This window comes from Melitaea cinxia, chromosome Z (genome assembly GCF_905220565.1).
Source record: "Melitaea cinxia chromosome Z, ilMelCinx1.1, whole genome shotgun sequence".
Classification (NCBI taxonomy): domain Eukaryota; kingdom Metazoa; phylum Arthropoda; class Insecta; order Lepidoptera; family Nymphalidae; genus Melitaea; species Melitaea cinxia.
This window is the reverse complement of record NC_059424.1, coordinates 1,711,193-1,736,712: the sequence shown is the minus strand read 5'-3', so window position 1 is coordinate 1,736,712 and position 25,520 is coordinate 1,711,193. Positions and strand designations below refer to the sequence as shown.

Here is a 25,520-nt window from a genome sequence, read left to right as displayed (position 1 = left end):
ATATTATAGGTATAAAAGATTGAGATAAAACCATCCCAATTGATTTTAAAATTACGCATTTTAAATGATCTCTTTATTAGAAGCGAATAAAAGGCTCTTACGCTAGGTTGCACGAAAAGAAATTAAAATTTAAGTAGTGATTAAACTATTTTAATCGCAAGAATTGTATGAAATTCTTGTGATTAAATTAGTTTAATCTCTACTTAAATTTTAATTTTGTTTCGTGCAACTCGGCGTTAAAGGCAGTGTCTTATCAGTAAATGGTTCGATGTCCAAATTTAACGAACAGAAGAATTCAACGCGCTATGATGACTGAAGTCGACGTTCTCGCGTGTCGTTTGATCATAATTAATATTGAGTTGTTTGTTTTTCAAATAATGAGGAAATGTCTTTGCGGTATCTGCCATGGAATTAAATTCGATTCATTTGCTCTAAACCGGTTTACATACGATTATATTGTTATGGTCGTACGTGAATCTCGGTCGCCTTAACTCGTCTCGTGTCACAGTAGCGACGGTGCGATCGCTTCGCTATTCCAAGATCGACCTGATCAGTGGAATCTTAGGATGTATCGCTTGTTTACAACGATGCGCGTGCGCGTGTTATGTGTGCCGGTAATCGGTTATCATCGGTGAGAGTGATCGTGCATCAGTGTTATGTCACCAGCTCGGGGGCCCGGCGCGCCAGGGTGGGGCGTGGGGTGGGGCGGCGGGAGGGGGCTCGTACGCCGGCCGCTCGATGCGAGGCGACTCGCGCGCTGCTCGCCGCCGCGCACGCACGCCCGCGCACCGGCAGCGCCACCCGCGCGCCTCGCGATGTGTTATCAGTGACGGAGCACCCGCCTCATGGAGTACCAGCACCCGCAGCCCGTTCAGCCCCTCGGCCCGCCGGCGCCGCCCCCGCAACTATTGCCACCGGCGCCCCCGCCCCCTCTGCCCTCGCTGCCCCAGCTCCAGCATGGACACGTCCAGGACGACGACCGCTGGAGCCAGTACCACATCTGGAGGCAGCACGTTTTTGTCAATGGTCAGTTTCGCGGTGTGGTCGCGGGAACTGCGCGCACTTTCTCTCGCTCGTCCCGCAGGGCTCGGCCGAAAAGAGAAAGTGCGCGACCGTAGCCCGCGATCGGATCTTTTTGACTCATCGAAATTTCTTTGTTTCCGTGTTTCGGCTCTCGCTTCAAACTTTCTCATCTTCTTACCCTTCGTCTTTAATTTTTGAGTATTTGTGACTCAATGACTTCCACCATATTCGAACATCTCGTTTCAGCACGAATACCTCAAACATTTGAAAGTTTTGTTACAATTGATCACAAGTTGTCACGTTCTTCAGATTCTTTCAAACGTGTGTGCGAAAGAAAGAGTAAAGGGGCTTATGTAAATGACACGAGGCGTAGGTTTACGGAAGGCCGCGTGTCCGGCCACAAAGGCGATTACCGCGGAATCGGGAAGCCCTAGTCGACCAGCGTACTGTGCACGGGCTGCCCATCAAACTCTATTCCTCGGCAATTTGTATCTCTAGTTCACTAGGTCAAAGATTAATCCCGCGCTCATTATCTAAAGTCATAGTTGATATTCAGTTATTTCGTTGACGCAAACCATAGAAAATAGATTTTAATTTATGTATAATTATGTTAAATTATATTCACTTCCGAATTAGTTTGGCACAAAAAAAAAACTAACAATTAGCTTGTCTCTATTGATTGTGTGATTAAGTACATATTTAGTATAGCATAATATAAACGGAATATGGTCGTAAAAATGTTGATCAAGTCGTTACATATAATAATTTAGTGATCGCACGTCTTGCACACGTTTCGAGCTGTTTCGCTTGAATAACTTGAAACTCAGCTAATAGAGACAAATCTTATCATAACAAATAGAGTTATTTACGTAAATCTACCATACCGTTCAATACTTCGGTCTCTCTTACCACTAAACTTACTATAATTTAACTCCTTAACAGAAACACTTTTTTACAGAAAACTCGATGTATTTTCTGAGGTAAATATCAACCTTCATTACTACTTATTGAATTCTTTGTATTACTATTTATAGATAAACTAAATTTTCATATGCTATATATCGACATATAACAAATAATTCGTGTGGTATGCTCGAACTAAAGGTAAATTATAACTATTTCGAGATAAACCCGAGCATATGCACTATTTTATTCATTGTGATTGCGATGAATCAGTCCTCTTCTATGTCTATCGAGGAAAATACTTCAAGAAATAGTTATATATACTACATAGACCGCGAATAGGTAATAATAATTAATTAAAGTTTAAAATGAATTAGGTATACATGATAGAGATGTATATATTTTTATTTATAATAATATAAAAATATATATTTGTTTGTTATTAATACAAATTAAAATAAATACATGTAAAACTAATAAGAAATAAATACAAACTTCGTTTCACAGCCCTTATTTCATATGAATTTTTATATATAAATATAAAAGAACAATGTAAAAAAGTGTAGAAGCTATATCGCTTTTCCTTCAAAGAAGAGAAGTCCTAAAGAAATTGACAATATATTTAGTGTGACACGGAAAATTTTGTTTGTCAAGAAACAGATTGTTTAGTATATTTCAATAATTATTTTACCATTATGATAACTTTATTATTCAGTTACATAGGCTATAATATATCACGTTAAAACTGTTAGTAGCGAAACACTTTTATAAATGTCTAAGTGAAACCGGGAATAACTTCTTTTCATTTATGTTACTTTAAAACAAATAATAATATAAGAAATATAATTGAAAAGAAATTATTATTTGTATTATAATTATTGAATAAAAAATAAGAAAAGTTTATTTAAGATTACACAAAATATATAAAAAAAAAGATAACTGTATATTTGTAGGAACAGAATTCCGATTGAATTGATAGACTATTTTTCATGTTTATGAATTTACTTCTATGAAACATACATAAGGCAAAGATATCAAGAAAAATTATTTCCGCATCAAACGATGGAAATATTTTGTTTCCAAGACAGTGTTTTATTATTACAGTTTGTTCATTGAATAAATGTATTCATAACGAGTATCCAGAAAATATTCACAATTATCGCAATCATTTATCTTATAAGAAACAAAAAAAAAATTAAAAAAATTCATCTAGGTACTCCTATTTAAATGAGTCAACAAATTATTTCGAATTATTTCTTTTTCTTTTAGTAATTTCAAAGATTATTTTCAATTAAAAATTCTAAGTGTTGTGCTACATTGTCTATCGATATAATTTAATTTATAATTCATTTAAAATCTTACGATAAACCGTAATAAGAATTTATCGATAAAACGATCGCTCGGCTATCGCTAGACAAATGTTTCGAAGGCTACACGTGTCTACAGCATTCAATCACACGTTGAAATAGCTATAAGTGTTATTCACTGTATATATATTTTACGCCTATTTTAACATAAACGCCGTCCTATCTCATAGCTATGCCTTTTAATCTCGAAACGATTGTTACGAAGTTAATTGTTGTTAAGTTTGAGTTATTTAATTCTCTTCATTTTTAAAACGTATAAAGTTGAGATTTAAAATAGATTAAGAAAAAAAAAATTAAGACGCCATCTTTGTAGTTGTAACAATCAAACAGAATGACATTTACATTTTCCTAATCGTCACATCTGTACAGTGTAATGAAAATAAAAAAATTACAAAGATTCCATATTTCATTTACGCCGCGCAAGATTAGCTCCGTGGGTTATTTTGATCAATTCGAGCATGGCCGCGCACTTTCACTTCGAATATTTGGGAAAAAGTAGCGACCTTCTCGTGGCTTTCTCTAAAGGCCCCTCGCCCCTGCCCCCGGTCCCCCGGACACGTGCTTTCTTCCGCGTTCTGCCTACAGAGCACTTTTACTTTTAAACTTTAAAATGCTCTCGCGAGGTAATTTTTCGTATAGAAAGACTACGTCACTACTATGACCCGCCATCTAATATCATATCAAATATTTATTTACGTACTAAAGTTGTGTAGGGTCGGGTCAGTGCGGAAAAAAATGTATTTGTTTTTATCGATAAAAATTCTTACATCGATACTATTTCCGGAAACATGATTCGTTGATGTTACTGTAGTTTTATAAAAATATCGAAATAAAATAACAGGTTTTTGAGAGATAATTTAATGAAATATAAAAAAAAAACTTATGACCATATATGTGCTTCATCTTTTATTTTTTTTATAATGACAGATTTATTTATAAAAGGAAACAAGTCTAAAAGTATAAATACATATAGAATACATATTTAAACTATATATTAGTAATCGTCACTTTTGATAAAAGTTAAAATTAATAAAAATAGCGAAAGTTAACATAAAAAAAGTGTATGTACAAATCATCCACTTTAAACTATAATAAAAAATTCTTATTCAAATTTCGAAATGAAAAATTATCAACATATTATAGATTACATTTAATAAAATAACGTGTAGCAATATTTCAATTGATTTGATGTCAACAGTTCCGGATGTTATTATAGTGTTAGTTTATATTGAAAAAACAGGCTGCAACGGAACCTTGAAATATAACCTTACGAAGCCCTTTAAGTTTTTCTCGTGAAGGTTCAAATCAAAATTTTTTTTTCTCGATCTAACTTAGATTTATTTGGTGATGTCACTTGAATTACAAATTAAATTTACATACATTTACATCCTAAATATATCGAAAATAGAATATGGTGTTAAATATAAACCTTGTTTAAATTCTTAGCATAGTTATAAAAGAATGAAATAAATTTATTATAATTTTACAATACAATTTTAACAAAAAAATTGAAATAAAAAGAGACACCACAAAAATACTTCCAAATAAAAATTGAAATTGAATAGACAAAAAAATAATAATAATAATAATCGTATTTAAAACTTTTAAAACAGTAGTTTGTACTGAATGCTTTGATGAAATATATTTAAATAAATACAATAATGTTATGTATTAACACAAAACTGTAATGAATAATTATTTATTTATTTACAGATTGTATTGTATAAATCATGTCCGCGTGGAATGGTGTCAAGAATTAATGTAATTTCCCGATGTATCTTAAAAAATTAAATATCTCTGCTGATCAATGATGTTGAGTAATATTTAGCAATTATTTCTAATCAAAGAGATACATAGTCTAAAATATAGACTTTTAGTAAAATTTGATTAAACGTTAACTTTTTATGTATAGAAATAGGTATCTTATTATTTGTGTCTATAATAACAAAATGACACGTATCTCTATTTTAATTATAATAGTTTTTTTTTTTTTCTAATACAACTCGTAAAGATTAAAATTTCGATCTGTTTTTGTGCTATTTCCAAAAAGAATAAAATTATAAATGCAGACATTTAAAATGTATTTAAAATTAAATTAATATGTATTTAATTATTACATTTACAAAAGTTTTAAGATTTATTTATTTCTTTACGGATTAAAAAAAATTTCATTGAGACTTAACTCATTGTATTAATTTCTTTGTTTACTTAATTCAAATGCCGTACAAATGTAGCAAGCGATGCAAAGTTTTCCTTTCTACGATTTCAATTCGTAATTCAGTCTAAATGCTTTGTTTCAATTACATTTGTTTGTTACATCATCGAAAGCTAAAGGACTGACTCATAATTTACTAGTAATATAATAGTTTTATATTTACAAGAAGATCTTAAATAAATAATAAATAAATCTTATATTAACTGGATCATGCGGAGTTCAGGTTTATTTTTGTAACTACTTACAGCGTGATTGGTCTCAGTGGTACCTTTTAGAGCTTATAAACTTCATCGATAAATAGGCTTTCAAACATATTACTACACCTTTCAATCATTTCAACATATAATTGTGATGTTTTAAAAAACCAAACTAGTTTTCTTTAATATATTAGTAAACAATATCAATAAAAGTGTGTTTTAAGCATTTTAGGTACCATAACGCAGTTTAGTCTAAAAATATCTAATATCTATTCGTAACATTATAGAGCTGAATTAAGTTTGTTTGAACGCGCTAATTCCAGGAGCTGGTTAAAATTGAATTTTTTTATTGTGTTCGATAGTCCTTAGAAGTCCCTAGAAGCTAGAAAGGTATTTGACAAATAAAAAGGGACACCACAAAAATACTTCCAAATCAAAAATTTAAAACGACTACACTAATAACAATTTTAAATCGTATTTTAAAACTTTTAAAATAGTAGTTTTTACTGAATGTTTCGATGAAATATATTTAAATAAGTATAATAATGTTATGTATTAACACAAAACTGTAATGAATAATTATTTATTTTACAGATTATTTTATAAATCATGTCCGCGTGGAATGGTGTCAAGAATTTTTTTATATCAAAAATGAGTGTGCTTTGGACCACACGACTTACGAAACGTAACTTATCGTACGTAAATATCTCTTTCTATCTTCACTACTTATATTTCTCACTCAAATTCCGTTCGCCTCGCCCGGTCACACTTTTCGTAACGCTCTCGTCACGCATTCACCAGCTTACTCCCCAAGTCAAGCGTGTGTAAAGAATGTTTTACTTCAAAAACTGCATACATTTTCTTTCTCTTTTTCTCTCATAGCCAATTACGTTTCGTATATCTAAGAAACAGTGCAGGTCTATTGCTAAAGAAGTTATGCTAGAGTCGTGTGGTCTAAAGCACACTCATAGTTACTTCAATGTTTTAATTCATTTTTTCCTTAAATTAACGCGAGTAGTTTCATGGGGAACAGCTAGTTAACTGTATAATATAATATATCTATATATCTAAATGGTATAACTGTATAATCTTTTAATACATTTCTGTGAACTTAAAATGTAATATTTAGATAGCTATGAAAGTTACATTGCACTGGCTCTTTAGTTCCTGCTGTAATGCTAATTACAAACATAATACGATGTACTAGTAAATAAACAAATAAAAGGCATAATAACAGTAATTTGTAGGAAAATTCTAACTGCGTATATTACCAAGTTTTCTTTCAAGATTAGATCGGTCAATAAACTTTTGACTCTACTGTCCTATTCTACACACACTATGAAATTATTAACGATACTACTATGTAACTAAATGTATTTTTTATTTACATTATTTACAATACTTTGATATAATTACACAAAACAGTCGACACACTTTTTGCTATAAAGTTTCATAGATCTTCAAGAGAAATCATTTGTTAACGATAATAATATCACCTAAAAAAAATTAGCTTTTTTTAAGTGCAATACATCTTAAACTTTTACTTGTTATACATATGAAAATATCTCACGATAAATAAATACACTTCGACGATAATTGGAACTAATTCATAACAACGACTTTCAATGAATCAAATTAGATTATTAAACATTCCATTAGTACATATGTATTTTCCAATACATCTTCGAAATTACGTCGTAACCGCATTATAAAACGTAAACAAATTCAACGATCGCACTCAGACGTAGCCATAATTTCAGTCCGAGTATTTTGTAATATTGCATAGAAATTGAAAGTTTCTGTGATAGTGTGTACGCAGTCTCGGCTAGCGAGAGTAAAAGTAATCTTCGTTTCTTCCGCGTCCCTCACTCCCCTCGAGCCTCTAACACCTTCCGACTTTTACTTTTCCGCTGTTGCTCGCTCGCGGCGATACGATAACAGTCATTCTTACGGAGTTCAACTTCCGTCATCTAATTACGTTCCTAAATAATTATACCAAGGTTGATTGATTCAGCGTTTAACATCCCACTGCTGGGCATAGGCCTTTTTCTTCTTAAAGAATAAGGGTTATTACTATACCAATGTTGAGCCAACGCAGTCTTGCTGACACACATAAAGTGTACGTATGTATTGTATGTTCAGATATGTATTGTTTCAAACAGTTCTTTCGGTGAGATTAAAAGAAAGCAAGTGAAACTATATTATTATAACGTTCTCAATGCAAATTTTTATGGTAATTTATAAAATTTCGCGAATTAATTCTTTAGAAAATTGTCGTTTTTTGTATGTCTTATATTTGAGAGATTAAATATAATTACGTGGATTTCGATAATTCATTTTATATACCTTATTATATATATATTAAAAATTTGGAAATAATAACATTTAAAACATATTTTTAATCTTTAAGTTAGTTTGGTTTAGACAAATCACTGTATCTTAAATATAAAATTCTCGTGTCACAATGTTAATTACAAAACTCCTACGAAACGGCTGGACCGATTTTTATGAAATTTTGTGTGCATATCGGGTTGGTCTGAGAATCGGCCAACATCTATTTTTCATATCCCTTAATTATAAAGGGGAGGGGTGTTAATAACATATAGCTAAACAACGTTTACGGGGTCAGCTAGTATTATATAAAACTGACTATATTATAGTAAATACACATTAGTATTTAACGACTTGAATAAAACATATTATTTAAAAAATTAATAATTTATTAAATAGCGGTAGTATACAAAACTTTCTATTTTCCGTTGTGAAACGATTAATTATTAATTTTACATAATTGATGTTTAATTTCTTAGATAATATAAGTATATAGAATAAGAGTCAATTAAAAATGATACACGATGTAATGATATTGTAAAAAAATATACTGTTATGAATATTATAAATATAATTATATGACTAGTACAAAACAAAGGGATTTAGTTTTCTGTTTGTTAATAAAGTAGCCGTACACCTTTCTTGTCCGTGCGTCTGTATTTGTTTATGTTTGTTGTATTTATATATCTTTAATAACCCAACCAACCAACCCAACTGAGGTAGGGCACAGCAGGAATTTCCTGCTCAAAATATGGAGCAGCCCGACTGAGGTAGTACCTCGACCTTACAGAAGATCACAGCAAAATAATACTGTTTTCAAGCAGTATTGCGTTCCTGTTGGTGAGTAAGGTGACCAGAGCTCCTGGGGGGATTGGGGATTGGGTCGGCAACGCGCTTGCGATGCTTCTGGTGTTGCAGGCGTCTATAAGCTACGGTAATCGCTTACCATCAGGTGAGCCGTACGCTTGTTTGCCGACCTAGTGACATAAAAAAATATATATCCCTGGATAGTTTTATAAATCGTTGAAATCACATTTACTCGTTAGGTAATATTGGTTTAGGTTCCGTGCGATTTTCCTTCTTTTTAGAACAGGTATTTTCATTATTCCAATCTTTACATAAACGTTCAATATTAAAGGAAATGCAGGTACATATACGAGTACATGTTTAGTATGTACGTTGTGGTTAAGGCACGTGTTCTCAATGATAATTTCTCACTTTTACTGTTCAATGCGTTAAAACTTGATAATTCTGATCCTCATCTACACAATGTTGTATTACTAAGCAGCTTAGTACTTACTAATAATTGAACAATATTTGTATGTATATTTTTAATTGCGTTCCTGAAGACGAATCCGAAGAGCGGTGTGAAGATTTCGTTAGAGAGGATTGTTTGAAAGGGCAAAAAATAGGTCTATCTAGATCCCATACCTTAGAAATTTGTTGTTATAAGAAATAGGTAATATATATGTTCTTTAGAACAGTGATTTTGTTTAGTTTGTGGGGGTTTACTAATCTTTAATATTACATACCAATAATTAAGTTTATTCAGGCTTTCGCTTTGTAGCTTGGGAGTTTTAGTCTTGAAACTAATATATACAGACTTTTTAGACCATTATAGACTATTATAATTTATATCAGACTATTAGAGAAGTTTGATTAAAATTAAGACAGATAAAAAATAAAACTTGTTTTCGTTCACGTGTTTGTAGAGTCAAGTAAAGTAGAGTCGATTTACTAAGATTCTCGTTTAACTAAGCTAAAAATAACATAATTTTTATCATAGTCTAAATCTGTAGCAGACAAACATACTAAAGGCGCTTGTGTTTTCGTTTGATTTTAATTTGATTTATAATTAGATTGTTTGACATTTCGTCTTATCTCTGTTCCTGGGTGATATTGTAATGCCCATGACCCTTCCGAATTAACGGGTTATCATATAACAACCGCGCTAGTGTAATAATACGAGTATTCGCTGAAGAGACCGATGATTTGCGGTTCGATTTCCGCTCATGATGGATATTTGTGTATGTAAAAATATTAGTTTTAGCTCCACTTATTGTGGGTCTCTACACCATGTCTCATTAACCATTAATTACGCTAAGCCGTTGGTCCCGGTTGATATCGTAAATACCTGACAACGATCATTACTCATAGTAGGGCACATACCCAACGACAAGCAGTGGAGTTGCGCGGGGGATTGAATTTCAATCCTTCTACATGGACAAAAACCGTGGGTGTCACAACCGTGGCTGAATCGTCATACAATATTACAAAAAGCACCAATAAACAGCCTTTCCTTAGTTTTATTACATATGTAGATAATGCTTTGTTAGCATTCCTCAAACGTCTATAAAACATCAAATACTACTTATTATATATATGTACAGTGTGTAGTAATTTTATACTTTGTCACAAATAAGGAATTTCTTATCAAACTCAATCATTTAGAGTTATTAAAATACTTTAAATTACTCGTAAATAAAACAATGTTAAAGTCTTTAGTTATTGGAAGTTGGATCGTTGGAATATTGGTTCCAATTTGGTCCAAATATGTTATGTTTATTTTACTTTTACAAATTTTTTTAAAATTATATTAGCACTCTGTAGAACTGTGAATTAATTTGGAGAGGATGAGGGATGCCAGAATTCATTTTGTTTATTTGATTTCATTTTGAAAAAAATATAAATATGATGATAATATCGATCATTAATCAAATGTAATTAATAAATCTGAAAAGTTTGATAAAATAATAATACAATAAACGTTTTGAAAATTTACTTTTAAGTAGATTTTTTGTTTTTTTAATTTAAAACGGAGGTTCTATGTCTCTACATGTTTTCCTGTCAGGCTTATTGGTCAAAATTAATTGTGATTTCATTTTGTAATATTTTTGTAGGTTTGAAAATACTCCAGTGGTAGGTAATAATACTACACATAATCAACACATTAGAATACGATGGTTGAATCTCGGTCAAAACAAGATAACTTAAAATAAAAACACGTATTATGCGTTGTATTATCTGTCGTTAAAATTGTAGGTATGCGTGATTTGAGAAATCAAATTGTAAGTTTTCCGATGTTGTTTTTAAGTTGAATATTTAAAAATTATCGGAAATATTCTAATTTTGTTGTTAAGAATTTCGCCAATGCATAGCAACACACGTTTCATTTATATTATTTAAAAAAAAATGATTTGATTATATTCATAATCCAAAATGATATGATCATGGGTGTTACGCTGTTCAAATTAAAAAAAAAAAACGATGATGCTGTGTTCGAAATGGAAAAGTTCGTAAACAAAATGTATCGTTTTTTAATATAAAAAATTTATCTATAACTATTCAAAACGTCTAAAGACTGGTCTTTAGTAATGTAAGCTAGAAATTTGTCGTAAACTAGACATAAATCTGTCAGAAATCTGTCATCTTTATGTTTAATAGTACAAAACAGACTGGTAACGTGTTCACGCGTGTTTTACGCATGCGCGAGGCTCATACATTTGTTTGTAAACACTCGATTCTCGATCGTGTCACAAAAACAAATTTATTGCGTAATACATATACCTAATACATGACATAATTATTACAATTGTAACTGTTTGTTTTAATTTTTTTTTTTTTTTTTTTTTTCTATGACGGGTAGAGTCACCAAATATTTTTTTGACTTATCTTGTCAGCTCAGATTTTTACACGTGCACTGAATGGGGTAAAAATGTATGTTTTTTCTATGGACTTTAATTATTTTGGTTTAGTTCTTGTAATAGAAGTCATTTATTATTTTTTAATTAACATTTTTGTAAGTCCAAGATTTAGTTCCAAATATTTTGAGCACGTCAGTTTATATGTACAAAACGTTCTTTTTATCCAATTCAACTGTTTTTGTTTTTATAATATTCGTAACGATAACCTATTTTAATACTATATTGTATGAATATATAATATTCAAAATCGAAAACATAGTCATTGAATATATTGTAAGGATGATTTCGTTGGAAACTTCACTTTAACACCTACGGACGCTAAACGAGCAGCTGTGAATATCTACTTATGTATAACTTTCATTCAATTCACACATTTACGAAAAAGAACGTCAGCGAAAAACGACTGCTTTCACCATTACGCAACTGTGACCACTTCCCGCTTCCCCCACTTGCCATCCCCCCACCCCTTTACCGTCTGTACCGGCACTCCTTACCTATATTTTCCGACTAGGAAGTAAGTTGCGCAAGAGTAGCTTTCCATTGGCCCCCGCGTGGCATTTCAATCGCTACATCTACTATCATATCATTTTAATTTATGTTTTACATATTTTTATTCAAATTTTATAACTTTTCAGTTCGTACGTTTTAATATTTATATATAGCTATTATTTTTTTATAATATCATCTTACTAAACATTATGGAATTACGTATATTATGAATATTACAGCTCGGAATAAATTACGCGGCTTTTTTTACAATATTTTTTATCCCTCCTCGGAAATGTGAAAGTAAATTTGTTTATATGTCCCACTTTCACGCTTTAATGCCTCGATAAATAGCGGTTGTACTGGACACGATAGTTCGGTACGGTGACTAATATTCGACTTAGCATCCCAGACGCAATGGACAAGAAACAAAACCGAACAAAACACGGAGATATTATCTCAATTTAAAGAGCACGTCAAATGTCATTAGTTCATCAGATAAGCCACGTGTTGTGCCACAAGGAACTTCGAAGAATATTTAAGATTATCAAATTTTTTGAATAGGATCGTCTGGAATCATCCATTGTGTATATGCGACGAAAATCGATAAGGACGTCACACAATGTCGCATAATGCGACTAGTTTACACGTGTCAAGGCGACATCTTAGGACATGTAGCTGCCTATTTAGTGTATTTATGTCGAGATTCTTGTCGCGTTTATTATGTAGTAGAGCATAATACTTAAAAAGCAAAATGTAGATCTCGTAACTAACTACATTGGTCCATGTTGATCAATTTTTTTTTTTTTTGATTTGCCATTTTAAAATATTCAATGTTTTATTTTTATAAATACCTTATTTTGATTGACCGTATTCTTTCAATTTGTAGTTTACTAGGATAAATAATTACAAATCTGTAACTACTTCTCATATTCCGTTAATTATTTTTTAAATAATTAAAAATAAATTTAAAAATCAATTCGCTAACAATCACGCTTACGACTAAAACTGAGAGTTTTATAATTATAGCCACAAAAACTCGACGCTACATTTATAATTCGTTCAAATGTTTGGGAGTCGTTTGCAGCTAAGGGACTCACAGTCGGTAACTTTCGCCGAGGCCGATAAAAGTGAGAGTCTACGGTTCGTTCGTAAAACCGATTCGCACATTTCGACTCCTACTTTCTCCGCTATAATCCGCTACCAAATAATAAAATATTCGCAATGCGTTTCAGTACAATAATATTGTTTATCGAAATAATTTACTGATAATTTTTTTTTTAATATTCTCCGGATACGTCCCTAAATTGAATTTGTGCAGTAATTGTCGATTAAATAATTGTATTTACTCGCAAAAGAAAAAACCCGACTTTAATTACACCGACAAGTAATATACAACGTAAGTAGACGAAAAAATCGTCAAGTAAATACGCGTAATCAAAGATTACTCAAAAAGTAGACATCAGATCTCAATCAAATTTAAATGAGTCTTCGATTAAAACAAAAATCATCAAAATCGGTATACCCAGTGAAAAGTTATGCGGCATAATACAACGTTGGTAGACGAAAAAATAGTCAAATAAATACGCGTTATTATTTATAACTCGATAAAACATTAAAAAAATAAAATCGAATTGAGAACCTCGTCCTTTTTCTAAGTCGATTAAAAAGTGTGTCAGTTTGTGTTAAATATACAGTAATTTATAAATAAAAACGAATAGCTAAAATGTAAAATGAATAAATTCTTATTTATTTATTTTTTGTAATCATCAAAACAATGTATATTTAATAAAATCGATATATTTAGGAAAATAAAATAGCGGTACTGTTCAATAAATTAGACTTATATTAATATTGAATCTGACATTAAATCTATAAATTGTATGATTCGTCTTTTATGTACCAGGAAACTGTCTAAATGTGAATTATGTGACATAATAGAGGAAGTGTCACGTTGTCACTTTGTCGTGTAGTTACAGGGAAACAGTGAGGATGGGAAAATCAGTGATGTCACTTTGAATAGGTTTTACAACAAAAAGTCGTTTTCTTTGATACCGAGCTAGTATTCTGCGAAAATATTTTATAAATAAAAATGATCATTCGTTGAAAGTCACAGACTTATTATTTAACAAATAGGCTTAAATTGAAACGAATATTCATTAAGAAAAAAAACTATCTTTGTACTGAACGTAACACTACATATAGACATACAAAATTATTACATATACCATTGATTACACCAATCTCAACCTTCTCTATTTTATTTAAAATCTCGTTAATGCATACACATCATTACATTTTAAATCTCAGCTTTCTTGTCAATGACATTTCAATATTCACAACAGATAACAAATGGTAGTTAGTTGGTAGTTGATAGGATAATAGAAACAACCTCATCAACTACCATTGCTATTTAAAATCTACTAATCATCACCAAAAAACGAACACCGTCAAAAAAATTGAAGAAAACCTTAAGAACACTACTCAGAAGAAAAATAAAGTTACTTCAGACTTGGCTCCGGCCTTTTGATATATCAGAACGAAACTTACAAATTCAAACTAGGCTGTATGGATTATAGTCCTTTGCCTTTCCCTATTGGGGATAAATTTTAAAACAACAACAAACAACTTAAGAACACTACCAAACGTTGCATAGTGTTTGATGTCGTCACCGGCAAACTTTCTCTAAGGAAAGTGAGAGCGGTCTGACGAGCAGCCCGGAAGCGCTCTGCGCCTTCGACGCTGTCTCACTTCCACCTATGTAATAACATACCTCCTTCTCTCTCTAAAAAAAACCTGACCTATAAATTTTCAGACGCAAAATTGAGCTTCTGAAGTCCAAGGAGGATATTTCGTAACTTTTGTTCGCTTAGTAAAGACTAATGTTAAATTATAATATTTTAAATTTGCTGGACAATTATTACGTACGAAATAAAATTATAGCTATAGGTTGTTGTTATGTTTGGTGATATACCCGTTTCGTTAATTATTTATAGATTTCGGTGTCAAAATTACAATTACCTATAATTTGATATTTAAATTAATGATGTATGATATTTTAGTGCAGACTTAATTGTGTTATTAAAAGTTCTTTCTAAAGATTCTTCGAAATAAGATCATCTTAAATAATATGTAAAATTAACGAGCTCATTATAACTGAGAGTACACTCAGGATTATTAATAACGAACTCATACGCATTACAATATTATTTTGTCAGAAAAGCCTACTTATCTTCAAATTTTATAAGCTATAAAACAACACAATAAGATACATAGAAGGTATAAAATACCGTGTGTATCACCTAGTGTTACATATATTTTTTAATCACTGTCGTAAGTGATCGCCGCCAACTGGCTGCGCGCTCTCCGTAACGGCTAGAAAAGCGTAGCGTGCGCACGTAACTTCAACTGGGTTACTTCCCGTTTCCTCAACTTCCTTACAACGCTAAGTTTTTTCATAAGGAAATATATTAAACTCCCACAGTACTATATATGCACTATTACTGTTATGTACTATTTTTAAGTACTGAAATTATTACGCGATACTAATTAAATGTTTTACAATACTGCGTTCTGAATGCTACTGGAAATGTACATTATACTGTATTGTTTTTTTATTATTATTAGAATTGCTATAATTAATCTAATTTATGGAAAATATATTGGATAATGTAGAAAACTCAAAGAAATCATATACAGAGGCGGACCTAGGACACTTCCGGATGCCCCTTTTACCACTGTAAAAGGGGCATCCGCTAGGGTTCCACTGATTGATTCAGCCTATACTACCCATAGGCACAGGCCTCTTTCTCCATGTAGGGAGAAATATCCCGCTGAAAACATAATATTTTTTATCCCGACTCACTGTAAAAAATTGAACTGAAGGGAAACTCATTCCGTCAGTCAAGATTAATCCAAAGATTAATCAAGAGAAATCCTTCGCGACTAACAAGGGCTTCGTAAAGACTGGGGTCGCCATTGATAATTCAAATACGTCATAAGTACACCTATATAACCTTATTAACAAGATACTTGACGACATACAGTTAGCTATGTAAAACCTACGATGGTTCTAAGACATAAATTATTAATTAGCGCTATTAATCCTTTGAAACAATGGTCGGTTATTATTTTCTTGTTAAGCTTGTGATTACGCATTAATTTAAGATCTCGTTAATTTGATTACAATCAAAATTTAATTTTTTATTAGAAAATGTTAGATGATTCAATTGCACAATAATTCATTTAGTTTATTGTACTAATATATTATATTTATTTAACTTGTTTTTTTTACATACATATTTATTCATAGTCAAGAAGTAGGTAATGACTTGTAGATAATTGTGGTATGTCCGAGAACATAGATAAAATGGAAATATAACACTTTTGTTTTTTTAATGGTTAGAATAAAAAATTAATAAAGAAAAAATTACCATTGATACTTCTCGCTACCAAGAAATAAACTGCAGTACTTTTCCTTTACATGAATAAAAAAGTGCATAGAACATTTTTTTTCCAAAGGAATAGGAAAAAAACTAAAATAAACCAGCTTAGAACACGCCATGACCTTGGGCTGTCATACATCGTGGTGATGACGAACGATGTTAAATTAGTTCTCAACCTTTCGGTTCAAACAATCAACACAAATCAAGCCGTATTGATTAAATTTCTTCATCGTCGCTAGCAACAGCTTCTATGGTACATAATTATCTATACGAATAAATAAAATTGGAGTGTTTGTTTGTAATATTGAAATAACCGCTTTTTACTAAATGCATATGGATGTATACACGGTACATATACCAAAATAACATTTCTTACAATTTTTGTCTGTCTCTCTGTGTGTCTGTCTGTGTTTGTTCCGGCTAATCTCTGAAATGGCTGGACCGATTTTGACGGAATTTTCACTGGCAGATAACTGATATAGTAAGGAGTAACTTAGGCTACTTTTATTTTAGAAATTTATTTATTTTACATTTCTGCGAACTGAACAATGCTTTACTACTTTTTTGTTAAATTCCACGCGGACGAAGGCGCGGGCACGGCTAGTTCTAAATATAAATTAATTAAATAATTAATAAATCACAACTTATTTAAATAACTACTTGAACAAATTAAGGTTTAAATTATGTGTTCTAAAGATTGATATGCTTTCCTGTTTAATATTGGACTGAAGTAATTAACGAATATTGAACCTTAAAATATACACTACATGCATAAGAAACATGATAATAATTTTAAAATGTATTTTCAAAATTATACTAAGCTAATCTGCTTTATGTTGGGAACTAAAGATCCTTCACGGTTTTAGAATAACCGATATATAGAATGTGTTTTTGTTTTCTATTTGATTCGTCTGTTTTATTTAAATTAATATAATTTATATAGCGCAGCGTTAAAGGAAAGGAATTTCACGAGGAATAACACATGCTACAAAATATTGTGACGAATATCGTTGCAAATCGCATTTATTATGTATTATATCTAAAAAAATAGATCCTTATTTGTGTTAAAATTATTTGTTATGAATTTAGCCAAGTAAGGAAATTAAGGGGCATTTAAAGGGGCTCAGGGGCCAATCAAAACCATCTTAAATTCTTAAGTTCAAACATTTATTTTACTAATTATCAAATATTACAATAATATTATTGACGATACGTTATGTTTTTCAATATTGATTGTACCTACATTCGTTTAAAATGTCTACATTTATGAAATAAACGTTTAGAATACATTAGTATAAAACTATAAATAGTTACCACGAGGTTTTGATTTCAACTATTCAAACTCGAATAACATTATAGCGTATACTTTTCCATATATAAGCGTGTTCGTAAAGTTAGTTTATATTTGTCATCGACAATGGATCGTATTTCAAAAGGTTGTGATAGTTTCAACTGTTTAGACTTATTAATCACGTTGGAAAATAAATAAAGTTGAAGATTGAAGATACTTTATATGTAATCGACGTGTTTCTAAGAATATACAGGGTCGCATGCAAGGGTGACACGTGACACACACTTGGCGTAGACTTTTCTATCCCTAAGGTACGCACTAAATTTGTGTTAGGGGCGTCGTAGGGTCTACCCTGTCACGAGGCGATGTCTCGTGTGTTGCCTCGTGACAAGACTCGCGCCCACAGCGCGCCGCACGTGCTTGCTCGCTCGTGATTGTTTATTACTATAAAAACGTTAAAACAACACTTATCAACTATTTACACGACTGTATTATTTGTATAGTTAGTTTTACGCATACGTTTTTTTTTAATTTGGTAAACGTAGTAATAATATTGTGGTAAAATTCGTTATTAGAATTATTTACTATTTAGTAGAATTAAACATTTTTTTTTCTTTTCCCCTTCTTTATTCTTTAGTCTTTATTTAAATCGCTGTCGTGCATGTGTCCATTAAAATGATTGTAATTACGTTATTGTCTTATGACGAATCAGTTTTTTCTTTATAATAGTCCACTTGTTCTAATAAGCTGTAAATATATTATAAGTGTATCTGCTTATGCGATATATGATTACAATATTTATAAGCCGATACGTGTTTCGAACGCTCAGCGAATGACTACTAAATACTATTGGTATAGAATAAGCCGCCTACAAACCGGCGTCGCAACCGCTAGCCCTGTGTCCCTGTGAGCTTAGACTACCGCGCAGCCCTACCCCTACCCCGCTATGTTGTGCACCGTGTGCATTGTTGTCTGTCGCAACATCGCGGTAGTGAAGCGCAGGGGCGAGTGGCTGCCGGTGTCGGGCGCGAGCTCGCAGTGACCGGGCTAACGCCCTCCTTGTTGCAGGAAAATCGGTGAATGCCAAGGACGCGCTCGAAGATAAGAAGGATGACAGCGAGCTCTGGGAAGCACAGGCAGCGTTCCTCGGCCCCAACCTCTGGGACAAAACGCTGCCCTACGATCCAGATCTCAAGGTACAAGAAGTCAGTAATCGCAACTTTATTACCTACTGCGTGTTGTGTGTCGTGTGTTCGTCTCTCACAGGCTTTCTAACCCGCCCGCATTAGGTAATAGAGTCGCTTCCCGCTCCTTCCACGGGCAAATCCCTAGCTATCTATGTTGTTCCTAGTTTAAGATTACCATTTTTTGTTTTATTTTGATTAAATTTTATGCATATATGATTGTTTTTGAGCTTGCGAAATATGTCTGCAAAGGCGAATATGCTGCTGCGAATCGATGGAAATAGAGTGTCGACCGCTAGCGCCTCCGCTGCCAGCGCGGTGCAGAGCGCGGCGTGTGACGTGTCATTTGCATTCCAGTACGTGGACTTAGACGAGTTCCTGTCGGAGAATGGCATGCCGGGAGAGGGTCTCGGTGGCGGGCACCTCGGGGGTTCGGCGTTCGGCGCCGGCGCCGGTCTCGCACTCGGCCTGCAAGCGCCCGTCACCAAGCGCGAGAGATCGCCGTCGCCGTCGGACTGCATGAGCCCTGACACGATCAACCCGCCGCTGTCGCCCGCCGACTCCAGTATGTACTCGATCTTATTGACTTTAGTCAGCTATCAAAGTTACGTTAAATTGAATTTGAATTCCATCTTCGTTAATTCTTTTGGTATACTAGTTTTGCATTCCCTTATAGAGACTCATATCGTTTTATGTCCTTAAACAGTCTGTTGGTATCCAAAATAAATACCATGTATTATAGTCATTAGTCATGAATATTTTTGTCATGGAATGTAGTCCAGAATATTACTATCCGAAATATTATGATATGTATAGTTCAAACAATACATTTGTTATCTAACATATAATTCTAAAAAAAATAATCATCATAAAATTCTCGTGTCGCGGTGTTTGTAAACTCCTTCGAAACGGCTTGATCGATTCTCATGAAATTTTGTGTGCATATTGGGTAGATCTGAGAATCGAACAACATCTATTTTTCATCCCCCTAAATGTTAAAGGTAGTCCACCCCTAAACTTTTTTTAAATATTTAGATAAATTATTTTTTTTTATTTTATTATGATTTGGCGTTGAAAAATACATACAACCCTAAATTTTAACCCTTCTACCACCAACCCCTATTTTTAAATAGCGTTTAGCGGCAAGACAACGTTTGCCGAGTCAGCTAGTAAATCATATAGAAATCGCTGTGTTCAACTAATAAACGAGCGGACGAATTAAAATGGACGGTTTCACGGTCAATACTAACAATTAATCCTATACTTCCAGCGTTTTCTATGGCGTCTTCGGGGCGCGACTTTGATCCTCGAACGCGCGCCTTTTCTGATGAAGAACTGAAGCCGCAGCCCATGATCAAGAAATCCCGGAAACAGGTAAATGAAGTTAGTGCGCTGATCATTCCTAGCGGCATGCTGCAACTGCCTGCGGGGTGCGGCGTCACTCACACACACTAAACAATTACTACATTACACGCGGATAGGACGCCAAGGAGCTTCATTTTTTTATCTTTTTTTTTATACAATGATAAGCTTGCGTTTGACCACTATTTCACCTGATGATAAGTGAAAATGCGGTCTAAGATGGAGCACGCTTACCTAGAAGTAACCTATTCACTCGCGACTTAAAGATCCCCAGGTTATAATTTTCTGGAAACACAGACATTTTTAAACTCATTTAGACTTAATAGCGTCAATAATCCACTTACTTATTGAAATTTTAGCGAAGGAAAGCTTACCGAGATAAGAAACATTCTGACCGTTAAAATATTATTCGAACTTTTGATAGCAGTTGGTCTAAAATTACAAATATTAAAATTGAAGGAAAAACTATGAATAATATGATAATCTGTGACGTACTAAAACATGATTTTTATTAGTTTTGTCATAACATTTCTAAAACTAAAATTTAATTTAGTCTACCATTTTATTGTATGGCACTTCACGAATATTAGAAGCATATATAAATATTTTTACTAGCTGTGCCCGCGACTTCGTCCCCGTGGAAAAAATATATAGTTGCAGTTGAAAAAAAATCTAAAATAAACGTAGCCTAAGTTACTCCATATTCCATCAGCTATCTGCCAGTAAAAGTCCCGTCAAAATCGGTCCAGCCGTTTCAGAGATTAGCCAGAACAAACATACAGACAGACAGACAAAAATTGTAAAAAATGTTATATTGGTATATGTACCGTGTATACATCTATATGCATTTAGTAAAAAGCGGTTATTTATATATTACAAACAGACACTCCAATTTTATTTATTTGTATAGATAAACCTACTCATTAGTTCGTACTTCCCCTGTATTAATATTTGCATATCACCCGCTCAGTTCAAATATATTTTCAAATTTCTTGTGCAACACAATATTTCTTGTTAACGGTTTTTTGAAAGATTAATTCATTTTTAAATTTTTTATTATTTTGATTTTCCTTAGTAGGAATTTACTTTTTTATATAATTAGTTTACTATATAACCTTTTTTTATTATATTTCAATTTATTTTTTTAATAGAATACAATTCTAAAATACTCCTTTAGACTTATAAATATTTACACTCAAACTCAAATTACACACAGCATGACAAATGCTTAAGTAACGCTTTCTCAAAATTTACTAACAAGTTGTAAATACAACATATATTATAATTATATCAGTATAAAATCCACTCCACACAAAGCGTGTTTCTCATATCAAACTGCATATGTATCAAATTATGATTTAAATGAAGTCAAATATTAAATTAAACATTTAGTTTACTTATCATTCATATAATGATTCATATACGTTTTAGTTACATTTAAAGTTAGTCAATATTAAATCGATATTTGAATGCAGAACATATAAAATATTTGTATCAATATTAGCAAGTAAATATTTTGTGTGGTGCGGGATTTATTTGAAAGTATATTTTAATTTTAAGATATAATAGCTAAATCAAATGTTTAGGCTAATTTTTATAGAGCAGGTTATCGTTAATATTTTAAAACTAGAATTTCTCATTCTAGTATCAAACTGCATTTCACTTATTGAATTCATATAATAATATAAATAAAATTATAAAAAGTAGTAGACGCTTCAATTTATTTTAGAACAATATAATACAGCGTAATGAATAATATTTATTATAAAAAAAATTATTGACGAATTGAATATAATAATGTAAAAATAAAGTAACTCTATATATATATATTACACTTGTGTACATTACGCTGTGTTGTCAAATTAAAGAAAGCTTTGCTACATTCCACACAGACGCACATCGTCGCCACTACTCGCAATCGGGTACTGCACACACACAAAAACCATTATTGTAGATAATTTACTAACACGTAGATGCCAATTACATTTTTATGGCTGATCGTAGCACTACGTAGCGCCGGGGCTCTAAATGGTTCATATTTGGACATTAGTTTAGCTTCTTCATTGTGTAATGTTAATTGGTTCCATTACTCCAAATATAAATTATGTCGTTTTGTACATATGTATTTTTTTACATAAAAAAAATATGTTTAAAAATAATAATGTTTCGTAAAAAAAATATTGAAGTGATTCCCATAAATCATAATAAAAACATCGCTACGTCCGTTAGAAACTTTAAGAACCGAAGTAAACGGAAAATTTATAACAACTCTTAAACAATACTCTTTTTACAAAATTACTCTCGTTCGCTTTGGTCAATATCTTGAACTTACAAAAAAATATTGATATCAATTGTCCTGCATAAAAGTAAGCGATAATAATATAGCACTTAAATTAAATAAATAATTGTCTATGCTACTCTACATTTTTACCCCGTTATTATTTTGTACATAAGTAATTTAATACAAAGTGCTACGGTCAGCCTTAAACAGTTACACGATTAGGAAATAATAAAGTAGGGTAGCGTGCAGGTTGCGGGTAGGTAGCGAGGTAGCGTCGGTAGGAGTAGCGATGCGTAAAGCGTGTTATTACTGATGGGTGAAGGGTGGTATTAGTCTGTGGCGCGGCGTGCTAACCCCATATCGACGTCGTCGGCAGTTCGTGCCCGATGACCTCAAAGACGACAAGTACTGGGCGCGCCGGCGGAAGAACAACATGGCTGCCAAGCGATCTCGTGATGCGCGCCGGATGAAAGAAAACCAAATCGCGCTCAGAGCCGGCTACCTTGAAAAGGAGGTAGGTTTGTAGGATTCTCGGGGTGTGTTTTGAAATATAAGAATCCTAGGATCCAGGTCCAGAAATGGTGACACCTTGAACCGTGAAGAATTTTAACGGTTAGATTATTCAAAATGTCATTATTGGTTAAAAAACTTATATTTCGGAAAATACCCTTTCTCTAACTAAAAGAACTTGTAAGATTGAAACTTCTGGATCTATCTGGAGTAACAAAATGTATGTAAATAAATTAACCACCGTATAATGAAACTTATTAGATATTACAAATGAAGGTCTTGGGATAAATAATATATGGATTTAGACAAGATCCTAACCAATCAGATGAGAGCAGATGACTTTATGTGTTCTGATGATGTAATCAATGTTAATATGGTATGCGCTAATTTTCCAGAACATGGGCCTGCGGCAAGAAGTGGAATTGTTGAAGAAAGAGAACCACATCCTGCGCGAGAAGCTGTCCAAGTATGCGGACGTATAAGCGGGCTCACCGCTCAGCACAAACAAGCCACACGATATGTAAGTTTGTAAGGACGGATAGATGGATGAATGGACTCTTACGCAAAACTTACTGAAAAGATTTTGTAATAATATAAACGTCACAGTAACATTTGAGGATACGTGTACTTATTCGTTTCCTCTACCGAGTAATAATTTCATTTTATAGATAATAAAGGTGAAAGTGGGAATATTAATAATGTAAAGAAAATGCTCAAATAGGATTTTAATAAGTAAAACTGTATTGAAAGCAATAATTGTATCACAATTCATAAATCGTTCTGAATTAGTCTAATTGCTTACCCAAAAACATATGTCGAATTCAACTAAATATCGACAATTAATCATTTCGACGTGTTTATGAAAGTCTGTGAAGATTATGCCGTGCCTGATATTATGTTGCTTAAATGTAACTTTCCAATGGTGTGAATATTTTTAAAATTATTTTAATATTTCTAAATTTACTACTTTCATAACAAACTTTCATCTATATCATTTAAATGCTTGTTTTTTTAAGAAATATTAAGATTCTTAGGTAATTTTGTTTCAATTTTATTTTAGCTATTGGTTAGCAATAACGATGTTTTGTTTGTTCCAGGTCGCGGGCATAATCGCGCGTTGCGCCGTCTCGGGGCACACAGCTCCACCTTCTATTTGTAACGCTTTTCAAATATTCGGTTATATTGTACTTTACTGACTAATCTATTGTTAATTATTGTAACTCGCTCTGTCTGTATGGTCCACTCCCTCCCCCCTACTCCTCCCTCCCACTTCCGCTCTCCTACCTAAACGATTCGATTCGCTAATGCGTTCCCCGGGTACTTATAGTAATGTTATAATCACAACCGTAGTTTAGATAAGCTGCAAGCTGTAAGCGGACGCTGCGCGCGAGCCTCAGTGGAGCGGTATGGCGAATCGACTAGTTTAACCCCCTATCTAAGTTATTTGTTTGTTTGTATATCATAGGCATAATCAATACGCAGTTACCGTAAGTTAATCTACTTAGTTTAATAGGTGAATCTTTACCAAAGTTCCGCTCGAACTCTGATCTATCGTCGTCTCTAATTCCTCTTTCGGACTCGTTTCGACACTCTACAGGGTTAGTCAACGACGTACGGACCAAATTTTATGAAGAATCGTTATTTTTAAAGAATGTTTGTCGTGTCCCCGTCCCGAGCGTGCGTGGCGCCGCGCCCGCCGCCCGCGGGTTCGGTCCGGTCCGGTCCGGTCCGGTCCGGTCCGACCCGATCCGATCCGGCGGGTGCGGGTCGTCGTCTAAGTTAATGTTGTTGAATATTTATATGTTATCGGCACAGGTCGCGCACGGCGCGGGCGCTCCCGTTCCGTGCGCTAGTTTGCTCAAGTGGCTCGCGTACGCATGCGCAAGTGTAGTGGCTGCGTCTGTATATAGGTAGTTTTAATAGGACCCCGAGTCGCCCGGGCCTCCCCGGACCGCACCCCGGATACCCGGTCGCTCACGATCTCTCGTAATCGTCGCCGACACCAGCTCCGACCCCGTCCGTCCCTCTCTCCGGAAAGCGCTCGTCCGCGGTGTCCGGGGCGCAGTGTCTCGCTCTAGCTCGCTTCGTAGACCGCTCCGTGTGAGATCAGCCGCGGGCCGGCCCGGCCGCGAGGCCCGCCGTCTCGCGCGTGCCCTCTGTCGTTCCCGTAGTGAGCGAACACTAGTTTCGTTTCAAATTTACTTAGTGAATAGTTTAAGTA

General features: G+C 33.3%; 1 protein-coding gene across 1 annotated transcript; it reads left to right on the top strand.

Moving 5' to 3' along the window:
• Positions 1-820: 820 nt before the first annotated feature.
• Positions 821-24,513, top strand: LOC123668653 (hepatic leukemia factor). The gene is made up of 7 exons (XM_045602364.1): positions 821-1,026; positions 19,031-19,167; positions 19,504-19,711; positions 20,417-20,520; positions 23,112-23,303; positions 23,695-23,819; positions 24,397-24,513. Exons 1-6 carry the CDS (start codon positions 846-848, stop codon positions 23,779-23,781), a joined length of 909 nt encoding a protein of 302 aa, XP_045458320.1. The 5' UTR covers positions 821-845; the 3' UTR covers positions 23,782-23,819; positions 24,397-24,513.
• The last annotated feature ends 1,007 nt before the right edge of the window (positions 24,514-25,520 follow it).

What these genes read in the sequence shown, in the direction of transcription:
- LOC123668653 (XM_045602364.1), top strand. Translation starts at nt 846, where the DNA reads ATGGAGTACCAGCACCCGCAGCCCGTTCAGCCCCTCGGCCCGCCGGCG. An exon ending in GCTGTCGCCCGCCGACTCCA is followed by an intron (nt 19,712 to 20,416) that starts GTATGTACTCGA and finishes CTATACTTCCAG; the next exon opens with CGTTTTCTATGGCGTCTTCG. An exon ending in CCGGCTACCTTGAAAAGGAG is followed by an intron (nt 23,304 to 23,694) that starts GTAGGTTTGTAG and finishes CTAATTTTCCAG; the next exon opens with AACATGGGCCTGCGGCAAGA.